Genomic DNA, 16,031 nt, shown 5'->3' with positions numbered 1-16,031 from the left:
CCCAACCTGCATCCTAGAACCAATCGCAGCAGAGCCCAGGCTAAATTCCCCAAAACCCAGCTGACCTGCAGCCATGTGAGCAAGAAAGAAATCCATATTGTTGGCTGACATTGTGGTTATTCAGCATTATTGTCACCAACTGATATATCACCTAATGCCACTAAAAACTCAGGGACAAAAAATGTCTCATGGATTAAATTGCAAGGTGTAAAAAAGGCTATAGCATCCTTCACGTGCCCATTTTTAAAGGGAATCCAGTCAACCATCACCCCAGTTTGAGAAAACTCCTTAGCAGACAGGAATTGTTTTCCTCCCCTTGTTAAATATATAATTACTTAATTACAATTATAGTAAGTCTTATGAAGCACAAGATACTATGAGACCACTCATCAACGGGAGTTCACATTAAAAATATATTATGAGCCTTTTTCAATGTTAAAACGTATTTTTACAGCATGATTTTTAATGTTTACAATTACTTTCCATTTTATATGTATACCATAATATGTTTAATCAACATTCTTTTACCAGATATTTAAATGATATGCAATTTTAATTATTATAAATGATGCTGCTCTAAATATAACCAGAGTTAATTCTCTGCACATATTCATAACTATTTCCTTGTGATGAAATCTGAGAAACCGAATGGCTGGGTTCACAAATATATAAATTTTAAGATTTTTAATATGTTTTAATTGCCCACTTTTCATTTACTTCTGTAATTAAGGGACTAGAGGACCTACAGATCGAGTCAGCCCCGGATTTCAACAGAACAAAGATTTTCCCACCTAGGATTCACTCCAATTAATCCTGCTGGAATTTATTGAAAACCTATTGGGTACCTGCTGTGCTAAGTGTAGTGGTTACAAGCATGGACTCTGGAGCCATAAGGCCTGGGCTGAAATCTTAGTTCTGCTGTTTATGAGCAACAGGATCTTGTGCAATTTACTCAACCTGTCTGTGTCTCAGTATTTTCATCTGTAAAATAGGGATAAGAATGTCTCCCTCATAAGTGCATAGAGATTCTGTAAGGATTGAATAAGTCAATAAATGTAATTCCCTAAAAACAGTACCTGCCACATAGCAAGCTCTTAATGTTAGCTGTCATTATTAGGGATAAATAGACGAAAAGATCATTGATCTTCCTCTCAAAGAGCTAAGAGTGTAGTGAAATTTAAGGATAATTGGTGGCAAAATTTTCAAACTATAAACTAAGCCTTCACAAAATCTTTGATTTAAAGAAAGCAGTAGAAAACTACAAAAGAAAAAATCCTTGGATTAAAACAAAGTTAAGCAATAGGAAGGTGGCTGGTCTTTAAGTTACAGAATATATGAGGCGCAGAGTTCTGACAGCAAAACCAGTTCGACTTAATTTAAGTTCAGCAACAAGGCATATCCCAAGATAAGATCATATGTGACTATTTATAGTTGCCTGAAACTAGTGGAAACCATGTGTCATAAAGACCAGAGATGATGCTTTTGTCCCTTGGCTCCAACACCCGACACTAGCACAGTGCCTGACACAAAGTAGAAACTCAGGAGATAAGGGTTTCAAGCTGATGTTCATGAGCCCAAGTTCTCCCTCAACAGCAAATACCCCAAATTCAATTCCTTATGCACTTAATACTAATAGCCACCATCACTGGGCTAAGTGCTTTACATATATTATTTCACTAAGTCCTCAGCTAAGCTATCTAGAGGACCAATTAAGAATGTTTTCTTCATATTCAATAAAACTTGCAAGGAACTATTTTTAAAAACAGGCTGATGGGGGCCGGCCGGGGGCGCAGCAGTTAAGTTCCCTTGCTCCGCTTCAGTGGCCCAGGGTCTGCAGGTTCAGAACCCGGGTGAGGACATATGCACCGCTTATCAAGCCATGCTGTGGTGGCGTCCCATATAAAGTAGAGGAAGATGGGCACGGATGTTAGCCCAGGGCCAGTCTTTCTCAGTAAAAAGAGGAGGATTGGCATGGATGTTAGCTCAGGGCTGATCTTCCTCACACACACAAAAAAAACCAGCTGATGTACTAGAGATTTTTTTAAGCTCTTCCATAGAAGAGTTTCCATGCTTTCAAATTTTTTGGAAATTATCTGACCAAAGATTTAATTACCTAAAATAATTGTACAGCAAGCTAAATTGTACAAGTACAGAATTGCTAGAGTTGCTGAGATTATGAAATGGGAATCAAGTCCAGCTTTTTTTTTCAAGCTAAAGATCAAATTTCATGTTTCAGGTCATGTATCTGCATCAAGAGCTACACCCTTGCATTATTTTAAAGCTTTAAGTAAACTTCTTTAGCAAAAAGTAGAGAGAACCATTCCTGCCCCTCCCATGGGTCAAAAACAGTTTAACCAAAGTCAGTAAAATTCTTAAGTGAAATTAATAAGCAAAGGGGTGAGCCTTTTAACCTTTAAGATTTAATTTCCCCACCTATAAAATAAGGGTTGGACTGAATAATCTTTAGGATCTCCCACTTAAGAAAGCAAACAGTATGCATCTATACAAGGAAAGCATAAAAAAAAAAGAAAAAAAAAAAAACAAGTCCTACCATGCATTAAAAGAACATCAGTAAAACTCAAGTGTGAACATTTGCCTTAAACTCAGTGAAGCGCAGCTATTTTTTGATGAATTTCTTCCCCTTGGCCTGAGCTCAGTTTCGCCCTCCATTCTAGTAGTGTGCCACACTGAGTCAAATATTCTAGACTCTACTGACCACATGGCAGAAGCATCTCTGTTCCCAGAAATTTCACTTCCTAAAAGTCAAATCCATAATTCTCCAAAAAATGTGACTAACTCAACTTATTTTCCAGACCATTTATGAACTGGCAGGCAAGACTGTCATATGTAGAAAAAAACTTTGTTTCAGGGTTTAAATACAGTTTCTTCAAAATATTTACATTTAGAGGAAAAAGCACTCAGAATGAAATAACAGAACATGAGAATATGATGTAATCTATGCAGAAATAGAAGTATAATGATGTACACCTGAAATTTATACAATGTTATAAACCAATGTTACTGCAATAAAAAGAAAAAAAGAAAAAAAGAAATCTAACCTTTAGTGATTTAAAGTTAAGTTTAATAACAAGCAAATTTAAATACTGGGTTATTTTTTTTTAAAGCCATGCTTTATCTTAATTTGGCTATCTTTCAAGTCAATGAAAGTTATTTGTGGGTTTTCTGAATTTTTCTGGAAATTTTAAAAAATTAATTTAATCTTAAGAGTGCAATTAAAGAAGAGGTGCAGGAGGAGGCCAGCCCGCTGGCGCCCATCAAGCCAGGCGGTGGCTGCACCCACACACAAAACAGAGGAAGACGGCACAGCTGTCACCGCAGGGACCCTCTTCCTCAAGCAAAAAGAGGAAGATCGGCAACAGGGGTTAGCTGAGGGCCAAATTCCTTCCAAAAAAAACAAAAAAAAGAAAAGAAAAAGGGTGAAAGATTAGAACAGATACCTCAAAAAGCAAGATATATGAATGTCCAATAAGCACATAAAAAGATGTCTGGCATCATTTAGTCATCAAGAAAACACAAACTAAAACCACAATGTGATATGAGTATCTATCCATTAAAATGGCTAAAATTAAAAAGACTGGCAATACCACGGCTTGGCCAAGAAGCCAAGAGCAATTGGATGGCTCATCTGCTGCTGGTGGGAATGCAAAATGGTCTTTGGAAACAGTCTGGCAGTTTCTTATAACATTCAACATACACTACCGAAACACCCATCATTCCTGGATGAATCTGAAAAACACTGCACTGAGTGAAAGAAGCCAGACACAAAACAGCATGCACTATATGATTCCAGTAATATAAAATTCTTAAGATAAATTTAGTCCATAGTAACAAAATGCAGATCTATGGTCGCCTGGGGCCAAGGATTGGGGGTGGGGGTAGGAATGACTAGGAAGGGGCACAGGGAACATTTGATATTTTGACTGTGATGGTAGTTAACACTGGTATATAAATTTGCCAAAACTCATCCATATGTACACTTAAAATGGGTACATGTCATTGTATGTAAATTATATTGCTATAAAGTTTACTAATAAAATCCTCAATTTAAATGTTCTCTGGATTGGACTAGATTTTCCCAAATAGTCCACAGAGGGGCAGGCCCATTCTTTAGTAGGCTGCTTTTCACACATGGAACTCCACAGCCGCCCGGGACCTTCCAGTGTATAAATGCAATCCCTTCTCTTAGACAAGTCACTCACGACTCACCGGTCAGAGCACCTCCCAGGCTCCCCCGCCGCAGCTGTCGTCCATCCTCACTCAGCTGCCTCTTAAACTTCAGTGACCGTCCAGGGCCAGAAGCCACATCTGGGTTGCTGCATTTCCGGAATGGCATGGGTGGAGGGGACAATATGTGGTCAAGCTGCAGAGAGACGGACAGTGGCATCACTCACTGGGGACACTCTCAACACAACCGACCGGGCACACTTTCTTCCTTTCCCTTCCTTCTCTAAATCCTTCTCTCCCAACCCTGTTTTTAATTTGGTTAGTCTAGAGAATTCAGGATTTCACTGTTATGTCTGCCATCTGAAATAGAGTCTGGCTTGCTGCAAAATCTCAATAGCAGTGTTTTTCAAGCTGTGGGTCACAACAAGAGTGGGTCATGAAACCAAGTTGAGTAGATTGTGACAGTATTTTTTTTTAATGCAATAAAAGAGAAATTACTCAAGTCCAGTGAAGGAAGGCAAAGTATTGTTTCATGAGACGTTTAAGTTACACGTGTCTGTCTCCCGAGCCACTATGTGAAATATACATCTTTCTGTGGGCCATGATTCCCCTAAAAAATGAAGAATACTGCTCTTAGAGAATCAGTGGATCACTTCTTTAGTTGTTCACAAAAGAAAATTCACAAGCTCACAAGTGGACGTAGAAGAGGGAAATTTCTAAGCACCACAGCCCTTAATGGAAATCAATACATCCCTACATCACTTTATAGCTTTTTAAATGAAAACCTGTCACAAGAATCAGAAACCAAAGACACTTCAAGAGACAGCTTTCTACAAAAGAATCCCTTGTGTCACAACACTTATTTCAAGATCTGCCCTGCTTTTATAAGAAAAACCTTTCATACTTGAATAGGGCCATATCTTCTGAAATGTTCACCTTCAAGTAAGTCTATATGAAAATATGTGTGTCTAGATAGTTATTAAGGACAAAAATATTCATGTGAATATACATATATCCAGATAGTTAAGAACAAAAAAGAAGTACAAAAGATATTCATAGAAATTCCAACTGCTACAGAAAAGAGCCAACTCAGTAGAAATTGAAAAACAGAAAAGAGTTGGGTAACTGCTCAAAATCAGGCATTTTTAGGAATGCTTCACCGAGATTTGTTTTGTTTTGTTTTCATGAGTAGAGATGGTCACCTTGTTATACCTGTCTGAATTTTTTCAGATTAACACTATCATGGATATATTTATAGGAAGAAGGAATTCAGAGATGAATTCATCCATTTGTCTGTCTATGCAGCCTATTTGAAACCATGGCACAAAAAGAAATTTGACCCTGCCTATGAGTAAACTCCTCCCAAGCTAGTTAAGATGCAACAGACCTCACTGGCTCAGCTATTACAAGATGTCACCTCTCCCCCAAGCTCAACTGTATTCATTAGTAACAAGGAACAGCTGGATTTCAAGCACTTGTCAATAAGTACCATCTGAAATTCACTGCCAGTCAGCATTTTACTGCATTTCATTGCCACTTAGTATTTTAGTGAGAAGTCCTCAAAGAACTAGCAGTGAATCCACTCCGGGATCAAGCCAGATCAGTAGGGAAAATGGATTCCAGATTGTACTTTTGGAAGGTATTTGTTGAGGTTGCTGTTCATTACATCAGTGTGCTACATAGGAGGCCTCTGAGGAGGAATTTCTGTCTGGTCTTAGACTTTGCCCTTAAACCTTACGGACAATGAATTGTAGCAAGGGAACTCTGGACAGTGAAACATCAGCTACCAGAAAATGCAGAACCCAGTCAATGGTCCAAATGCAGTCTGATCCTCACACAATGTAGAGGTTATTTTTGCCTCCATTTTATGTCCTTATCCCATTTTTTCTGCCAGTTTTTTATTTTGAATATTTTCAGAAGAAAATTTGCAACAACAGAAAAGTTGTAAGAATAGTACAATGAACACCCACATTCCCTTTACCGACGGTGAATTGCTAACCTTTTGCCACGTTGCTTCTGCTCCTGCCCTCTTTCTTTCTCTCCCCTGCCCCCAGAGAGAGTGAGTTGCAGACATTATGGATCTTCACCCCTAAATATTTTAGCATGCCTCTTCTAAGAAAAAAGACAGTCTCTTAAATCCTCCCATTCTGTATTGTATGCGTACTTATAAGGCGTCTCAAATCTTTTTTATTGAGGTGAAGTATAAATACTAGGAAAAATATAAAATAAGACTATATCATGTAGACTTCATATTAAAAATTTGCTCTTTTACGTTAAAAGGAAAACTTGCAGCCACAAGGTGGCAATGTGCCACAGACATTCAACAAAATGTTCCATAATAGCTCCCAGTCCTGTAAATGAACAAAGAACCCCTCAGAGCAATCGAGTGAGTTAGGGTCCACTCCACTTAGTTATTTTCCCTTAATGACTAGTGGCAGCTGCATAAAATACAAATATTTATTGTTTAAGGTTCATCAACTTCTGCTAATTATTTTTCACCTGAAGTTAAAATTTTCAGCTTGCAGAATTATAATTAATTACTCTGGGGAAGATTGTTTATCACAAATTAACAGAGGGTGGAAAAATGAGAAGAGAAAGAAGATAATTCCTAAACAGGAATTATGTGGTTTCCTTACGTATTTCCAACAAAGCCATAAAAGATACGAAACAAATGTAGAAGAAAGAGAAGGAAATCAAGGAGAAAGTATAGGAAAACAAAAAAGAAAATCTATTTCATCACATATATATAGCCACAAGCTATTAGTCCATAAGCCAGAGTTTTTAATCAGAATCACAACCCCAAGAGGGGAGTACTATTTTCAATCTGGGAAAACTGAGGCAGTGAACTGTGAGGGCTGCAAATGTTTCAAACACAATATAAGCAGAAAAACCCATAAGCATAGTGCAGTGTTCCGGGATCCCATTTCCCTCTTCACATCAAATCACACTCCCAACAGGGCTCTCTCCAAACAGATCATTTTTCCAAATTTGCTGTGTTGTCAGTGGCTCTACTTTTCTTTCTACAATTAGTCAAAGCTTCTCATAATGGTCCACTGCAGCCCTGCAATTTATTTTTCATTTTTTGTCCTGATTCAAACATTCATGGTCCCTCTAAAAACATTTCATCACACCCTAGAGTTTATGGTAGAGACCAAACATATCACTTTGGACACTGCCCTTTAAATAATTTCAGTTTAATGTTTTCCAACTTTTGCAAACTCCTAAAGTCTTCATACTATAAGGAGCTCAACTAAAGACAGAGGTTGTCTTTAAACTTTCACTGATGCTCAAGGGCATCTAAGCCTGCGCTTGTCATACCCATTCAAACACTTGTAAGTTCCCTCACTCAGCAGACAATGGACTCCTCGAGAGCCAGACCCTAGTCCCTTGTCACATACTTACCTAGCACGCTGCTAGCCACAAATATCCTGGATTGAATCACATTCTCCAGAAATACGTCCTTACTTCACTCACCAAGAGCAAATCTTGATTCGTGGTAGACTACATTTGCTCAAAACTTCCTGTGTTAGTTTTCTTAACCTCCTGTAGTTCCAAGAGCCACAGAACAGTTTAAAGAGGCGCATTTGCACATTACTGAATTTAGAAGCCCGACAGGTAGAGAGCAAGCACACTACTTACATGTAAGCAATGCTCTTGCCAGCAGTTTATCACAGGAAACACGTGAGCATCTTAGAGAACAAAAGGTGTACAACTACCATTAAATCTAATGTAGATTTGGGGGAAAGTTTCCAAAATTATCAATCCTATCGAAATGTAATCACCAGAATTCTAGATCTATGTTTTCTATATTTATCATCTCCACCTATTGTTTGCTATGTTACAAATTATCAGGCTGAGAAAAACAGAAGAATCCACCTCAATTACACTGTGGCTTCTGCCATCAGTGAAGAATGAAAAGTAAAAGTAAAGGCAAATCATTTATGAGACCCGCTCTTATTTTGTTTAGTGTCTCTGCCATCACCACCACCACTCTCTCCAAACAGGAACCATGGCTTCTTCTTTATGCCTATATCCCCTAGAAATACCATCTATCTCTGTCCAAAAAGGCATACTATACTTTCAACGAACACTGAACTTGCAGTCAGTCTTCTTAACAGACAATTTTCTCCAACCTCATTTCCAGACACTTTCATGCCCAAGCACACAAGTTCTGAAATTTATAATTTCTAAATAATAACAATGATCATAGGAACATAAGGAGGTTGTTCCAATTTCAGTAAATAGCAACTCCTTTTTTCGAGCTACTCAAGTCACAAACCTTATAGTTATTCTAAATTTCTTTCTTACTTCATATCTAATCAGCAAATCCTCTAACTCAACCTCCAAAATATATCCAGAATCCAATCACTTCACCATTTCCACTGCTATCACTCTTGCCATCCAGATCTCTCCTGCCTTCCATCCTAGTCTCAGCACAGCAGCCAGCGACTCTTCTAAAACATAAGCCAGATGCTCCAAATCCTCTGCTAGAGTCCTTCCATGGTTTCCCCTTCACCCAGAACAAAACCAAAAGTCTTGACAACGCCCTAGAAGGACCTACCACCTCTACCCCACCTCTCTGATGCCAGCCACTACTAGGTCACTCAGTACACTCTTGTCTGTTGCCAGACCTCAGATGCCGTGGGCATCTTCCCACCCAGACCTTTACACTGATCATTTCCTCTGCCTGGGACACGCTCCCAATATTGGCTCCCCCCATCCTCCAGGTCTCTATTCAAATGTGACTGTTTCAGGGGAGCCTTCTCTAATGGCCCTACGTAAAAGAGCACACCCACCACTTTATTCCCTTTTCTATTTTTATTCAAAGCGTCTATCACCACATGACACGTTAGATCTTCTATGTTTGTTTATTGTCCTTCTTCTCCCACTAGAATGTAAGTTTTATAAAATTATGTACTACTGTTTTGTCTACTGCTCTATTTGTCCACTGCTCTACATAAAAGACATCCTGTAAATATTTGTTGAAAGAACAAATGAACTGCAAATCTCTGGTATTTAGTTAAAAATATAACAGAAAAATAAAGAACATATGCAATAAAGGGTTTTTATTGTTAGAAAAAACAGAATAAAATTATATTAAATGTTACTCAAGGTGAAAATGCCAAAGTGAGTCTCTAGTATTTTGACAAAATTGAACACTTCATGTATGAAAAGACTCTTAGATTATAGCAACGGTTTCTTTTCAAAGAATCTCTTCCATATACAAACTAATACGCTAATTTTTGAACACTGCTACCTCTGAAGGTGATTCCTAAATAATGAATTATTTGACCTTTTAGCTATATCCTAACTAGCATATTCGCTTGTGTCTTTCAATCCAAGCCTTTTCATACCCCCATCTCTCTTTTCTGTAATTTCTCATTCATTCCCAAGATGTGACACATGCATTTTAAAGACCCATCCAGAATGCATGTGCCCTAAGGCCAAAGTTCATTAGTTCAAAAGGATCACCACTGTCATCCCCAGACATAATGTGAGCTCACCAGTAAAATCTTTTTTATGCTAAAAAAAGAGAGACTGATTAGTAACATAGGGTTATGAAGACATTGTTTAGTTATTCTATTTCTTGATATTAAATATTCTAAGAAAGTATAGATATGAAAATAAATGAATAATTATAAACCACATAGACTATGCTTGTAATCTTAACTGTTCTGTGGCTCCACCAAAAAAGGAATCAAATTGGCAACCTGAAATGACTTTATTTCAAAATTGGATTTTATTTACTTTTAAACCAAAGCCTATAAACATTTCAAAATTTGATAGAGTTCTATAGTGAAGACAGTTGTTACTGGATTCGTACTAATTCCATGGTGGTTAGCAATGCCAATACTTACTATTCTAATTAAGACATTTAACTATTTCTATGCCTGTTTCCTCATCCACAAAATGTTAGTAATAATACTACCTATCTCCTGAGGTTGTTGTGAAGATTAAAAGAATTCATACATGCACTTAAAACCATGCGTAGAACACAGTAAGTGCACAAAGATGCTAGCTGTGGTGGTTATTAACATTCCCAAATAGGGAGTCACCTCATTCGCCAACATCTCTGCATGTGTACATCATAAACGGTGTGCAAGGAAATTACACTGATTACAATTTTATTGATTGTCTTTATTTTCTTTATGGCTCAGATGAAAACTTGGTTTGAACTGCTTTAAAATTATTTCAGGCTGTAATTCTCGTGCCTGCTCTAGAGCAGGATCTCCTGGGCCTGAGCACCCATTGCTGTGGGGTTTTCAGAGTGCACGAGGCAGAGCGACACAGAGGGGAGGAGCATCATCCAAATTTGAATTGTCAGGCACCGAATCCCAATGCCTCGCCTTGAGTAAGCTACTTAACTCCCCTCTGAAGTCGGACCTCAGAGGTGGGGAGGATGCAGAGGGATGATGGATGAAAAGGGCTTGGCACACATAAGCACTCAATGACTCATAATGTTGGTGATAACTGTCACCATGGCCCAGCTCAAGTGCCCCTCTGTTAGCCTGCTGACTGATAAAGCATATGGCCCTTTATTTACCTGGCCCTTCCGAGTGGCACCTCTCAGGCATTATTCCCACCATCCTACACTACTCAAAGAATAGAGAAAAGAGAAAACATTTAACATTCTCGCCACTGCCTGAAGAAGACGCAACCTCTCTTCCCCCAGCATCCTAAAATCTAACTATAGATTGAGTCAGACACTGAGAGAGCTACCATCTTGGACCACATTTTAGTGGGGCCCATTTAATTGACTTTGCTGACATTTATTTTGGATTATACCACCCAGAATGCATCCTTCCATTTAATGATACTGTAAGAATCAGCCCTATAAATCCTGCCACTCCGCTCTATAAACATGTAAGGAAGGGCCTATTTTTAATGGCATCCTCCTTCTCAAGGCTCATGTCTTTAGAAAAATAGTTACTAAGCAGCTGTCTGCAGGTTTTCCTCCGGGCACAACAGTGGACAAAACAGACAAAAATTCCTGTCCACCAGGAGCTTCATTCTAGTCAGGGAGACAGAAACCTGGAGAAAATACTGTCAGTTCTCTGCACTAGAAACAGTTGTGCTTCTGCTGGGTTATGGTCTGATTTTATCCTGGGAACCCCATTAACCATATAACTACTCATGTTTCTCTAGTTCAGCCATTAGAAATCACAGGGCAGAGCCTGAGGCCCATCACCAGCAAGCGTGGCATGTCCAGTCTCCAACAAGACTTCACAGATCTGACTGCCGCACTAACCTCACTCTGGACTTCACCTTACCCTCTTGCATAGACTGAATGTTTGCGTCCCCACTCCAAATTCATATGTTGAACCCTAATCCCCAATGTGACGGTATTGGGAAGCAGGGCCTTTCTGAAGTGATTAGGTCATGAGGACTGAGCCCTCATGAATGGGATTAGTGCTCTTTAGAAGAGATCCCACAGAGCTCCCTTGCCCCTTTCACCATGTGAGAACACAGCTGGAAGAGGGCCATCTGTGAACCAGGAAGCAAGCCCTCACCAAACACTGAATCTGCCAGTGGCTTGACCTTGGATCTCCCAGCCTCTAGAACTGTGAGAAATAAATGTTATCAGCCACCCAGTTGACAGTATTTTGTTATAGTAGTTCACTCTAAGATAACCTCTACATCAGTGGTTCTCGAGTCATAGTAATTTTGCCAGCTAGGGGACACTGGCAATGTCTAGACCATTTTTGGCTTTCACAACTTAGAGGGGACAGAGGATGCTGCTGTTATCTACTGGCTAGAGACCACAGATGCTACTATACATTCTAGAATGCACAGGACAGCCCCCAACAACAGAATTACCCAGTGTAAAAGGTCAATAATGCCACTGTTGAGACACTCTGCTCTATACTTGCTTTCCTTTTGTCTATCTTCACCTTTTTTTAAGTTATTCATCTTGCTGAGTTATGTGTTATTGTAGGTCATCTTAAAACCTTTTGAGAACAAGAAGGGGGGCAGAGGGAGAGCACAGATGGAATCTTAGCAAAAACCGTTCATGTCAACGAGATTTGTTAAGCAAATAATTTCCTGAGCCACATTAATTTACCAAACCCATTTAGCTGTTTATTGCAATTCACTTTCTCAATGAATGTCCATGTTTTGAAAAATAATACATCAATAGAATGTATTTAAACTGGAAGATGTACTAGATACCAATATCATTTTCCATCTTCAGTTTTATAATTAATTCTTTGAATCATAAACTTCAATTAGCAATATAAAAAGTGTTTTAGAAACATCCTGAAATACATTATTAGATCAAACTACAATGGCATTCACCTAAACAGAGCTGCACCACTAGTTTAATCTAGTTTAAGAGAATTGATTTTCTTTCTTCCCTTCTGAGAGAAATATGTAAATTAGCACTTTGATACCACTATCTCACTTTTGTCTGTCAACTCAACTTCAAGAAAGTCAATTCCTTTGCTTATAAACATCTCTACAACACACACCCACACACACACACACACACCCTCCCCCGCTAGCAACATCATCACAGTTCCAAGGACAGAGCACCACACAGCAGGCATTTAATTGTGATATGATGTGTACAAACAATAAATTCAATAGTCTACAGATATTAAAAAAAATAAAGCTAACATTATATTATGGTTTTTTTAAACATAGCACTTCTCAAAGTTTAATTTAGGAACAATGACACTGAGGAAAGCACAGGGAATATACTGATTTGACTTTGCATATGTATTACCTGTTTTCCTGTCAAATTAATATTCTAGATGTTTCCCTGACCTTTATTTAGGGATCTGATCTATGCCTGAAGCTGTTTATCTGAAGTCATTAATTTCCCCTGGTACCATCATGTCCCCATCAGTGACATAACTAAAGATTCTGACCATGGGTAACAGAGCAGGAAAAGAATATACTCCTCACCAGCCATTTTCCTTCCATGTTAAGTTAGAGGGGACAATTCCCACGACTCCACAAAACTTGGCATTATGTGTCCACTTCTCCCTCTGGCAGAGAGTAGACCCCAGGTAGGTAGCATTATTATTCCCATTTTACCAATGAGGAAACAGATTCAGAAAGATTGCCCCTCCAAAGTTATCAGCTCCACAGGAGGCACAAAAGGAATCAAGGCCAAGATTCCTAACTCCAAAGACCATGTCCTTCCGCTGTTCCCAACTGTCTCCTAGAGAGGGGCTCACAGTGTTCACCATGAAACCCCAGAACATTAACTTTAATTTCCTCTTCCCTGGTCCTAGAAGACTCCCCAGAGAAGGCTGGATCTTTGATTCTGGTGTCAATCAATCTGAACGGTCCAGTTCAATCCTAATTGGCCGTCTACACAAGCGGTTTCTAGGGCTTCTACAGCTGAAATCCTTAAGTCCGAGTTATAGAATCACAACATATTAGCAGTGGAAAGGACTTAAAAATCCCTTGTCTAGGGGCTGGCCCCGTGGCTTAGTGGTTGGGTGTGCACGCTCCGCTACTGGTGACCCTGGTTTGGATCCCGGGCGCACACCGATGCACCGCTTGTCCGGCCATGTTGAGGTGGCGTCCCACATACAACAACTAGCAAGATGTGCAACTACCACATACAACTATCTACTGGGGCTTTGGGGAGAAAAAAAAAAAAAGAACACGATACTTCTATGAGGTGAAAGATCTATACACTGAAAACTATGAAACACTGATGAAAGAAATTGAAGACACAAATAAATGAAAAGATATCCTGTGTTTAAAAAAAAAAAAAATCACTTGTCTAATTTCTTGCTTTTTGGAAGACTGAGGCCCAGACAAGTCAAGTCAAGTGTCTAGGTTTACAAAGACAGCTGGTGCATGAATCCAGACCTGAACCCACATTTCCACATTTCCAGACCTCCAATCTATCACCTATCTCACCTGGCTCCCTCACCTGCTATGCTTCCTGCAACCCCACTGGTAATCATCACTCTCTTATAATTGATTGATTTGTCTGATTTTCTATGGTTTTTTTTTTTTTTTGGTAAGGAAGATTGGTCCTGAGCTAACATCTGTGCCCATTTTTCTCTATTTTGTATACGGGATGCCGCCACAGCATGGCTTGATGAGCAGTGCATAGGTCCATGCCTGGGATCCGAATCTGCAAACCCTGGGCTGCCAAAGCAGAACGTGCAAACTTAACCACTACGCCACTGGGTGGGCCCCTTTCTATGGGTTTTATTCATACATGCTCTATCAACTCAGAGTTGTTTTAAAAAAATTTTAGCCAAATGTCTACTACGGACTAGACATTGTGCTAATGGCTGAAGACAGAGAACAGAATAGACACAGTCAAATTCCTCAAGGCACTTCTACCCGCGTGCAGGAGATAGACACAAAAACACAACCATAAAACAACATGGCAAATACAGGGAGAGAGTTAGGTACGGAGGACTATGGTGGCTTTGAGCAGAGTTGTGGTCTAGCACCTAATTAATTTCTTTTCCTCACTGTGTTGGCTGAGCAATGCTGGTATTACTTAACGCCTGAAATGTAGGAGGCGGTTGACTTGCATTTATTACATAGATTATGGTCCTCTCAGGTACCCAGAAGTCAGTCCAGGGAGGAGTACAGAGTGGTGTGTGAACACTTGCTAATTTTCCTTCTGGCTTGGGGCTTTTCCATCTCATCCACCATGTCCTAAGGTGTGAGAGAGACAGTGCAGAGTTTATCCCACCGTTAGCGCCACACAGCGTGCCCGGGGCCCTGTATGATCCTAAACATCTATCTTTCTTTAGGCACCAACTTCCCCACCACAGGCCATGTGCTCCAGGAACAGTGCAGAGCATCACATCCCACTTCCTGAGGGGACCAGAAAACAGTGGAGAAGAGGAAGGCTGTGGTTTGAGACAAGCCCACAGCTGAGACTGCATTCAGCCGCTTACACCATACAAAGGGGGTCAAATTATAATTTCATCTATAAAATAAGGATAATTACATCCTCCTCACAGGATCCTTCAATATAAAACTCCTAGCAAGAGAAGGCACTCAAGTGTTTATTCTCTTCCCCTTTCCTTACCCATTCTTAGCCTGGTTCATTTTGTCAGAACCACAACAGAAAATAATCAAGCACTAGAACCTCTGTCCAATAACATCTACTGAAGCCAAAAATAAACTTCATACGAGTTTCTGGGAAAAATTTCAAAATATGCTCTTTTTATAAAATAACATTTAAGCTCTTTAACTGGACAAACATAAATTAATATTCACTCCATGATTTCACATTAAGAGGCAAAACGGCTGTTTGTGCAAGTCCGCCATGGGCAGCAGCAGCAAACTGAACTCTGACCCGAGAGGCAAAACAAACGTTCTTAAGAAAAGCATTCCTAAGAAACGCGAGTCACGAGTTCCCAGCAGCTTAAGGGCCTCACCTGGTTAAGATGGAAATAATTCAGAAGGATAGGAAAAACAATCACTGAGAAATTGGCAAATAGTAAGAAAACTAAAGGAGGGACTCTGGGGTGGGAGCGGGGCAGGGCCATGCAAACTATTTTCTCCTTAAAGAGGGAGAAAACCAGAGAACGTGAAGTGAATGGAGAAGAAAGAGAAAGAAAGGACTGAGGGAGAAAAAAGAGGGAGAGGAAAATGGAAAGAGGAGAAAGTTATAGACAAAGAGCTGTTCGGGGAAATTCATGCCCTGTTGGCTCCCGGTCTCCGTGTCATCTCCCTGCTCCACTCCAGGTTGTGTCTCACCATCCAGCCTGAGACCAATCTTTCCTCTTAGCAAAATAACAAATAATAAAGAAATAATTATAATACATAAATAAATGTATTATTAATTATAAATAAATATATTCCATAATTATAAATAAACCAATCCTAAGGCCTTCAGTCAGTAGCTCCCTGCC

The 16,031-nt window shown here is 39.5% G+C and overlaps 1 protein-coding gene across 8 annotated transcripts in view; it reads right to left on the bottom strand.

The window, feature by feature from the left end:
• The window catches only part of MAST4 (microtubule associated serine/threonine kinase family member 4), a 550,605-nt gene that overhangs the window by 397,306 nt on the left and 137,268 nt on the right, over nucleotides 1-16,031 (bottom strand). For all 8 annotated transcript variants that reach the window (XM_087443360.1, XM_087443354.1, XM_087443356.1 and 5 more), the window contains exon 2: nucleotides 4,228-4,381. In XM_087443360.1, the coding sequence (XP_087299486.1) occupies nucleotides 4,228-4,381 (154 nt within the window). The remainder of the gene's footprint in view (nucleotides 1-4,227; nucleotides 4,382-16,031) is intronic.

The sequence above is a fragment of the Ceratotherium simum genome, chromosome 18 (genome assembly GCF_057802395.1).
Source record: "Ceratotherium simum simum isolate JZ-2026a chromosome 18, ASM5780239v1, whole genome shotgun sequence".
Taxonomy (NCBI): Eukaryota; Metazoa; Chordata; class Mammalia; order Perissodactyla; family Rhinocerotidae; genus Ceratotherium; species Ceratotherium simum.
The sequence above is the reverse complement of the archived record's forward strand: the minus strand, read 5'-3'. Positions and strand labels throughout refer to the sequence as shown.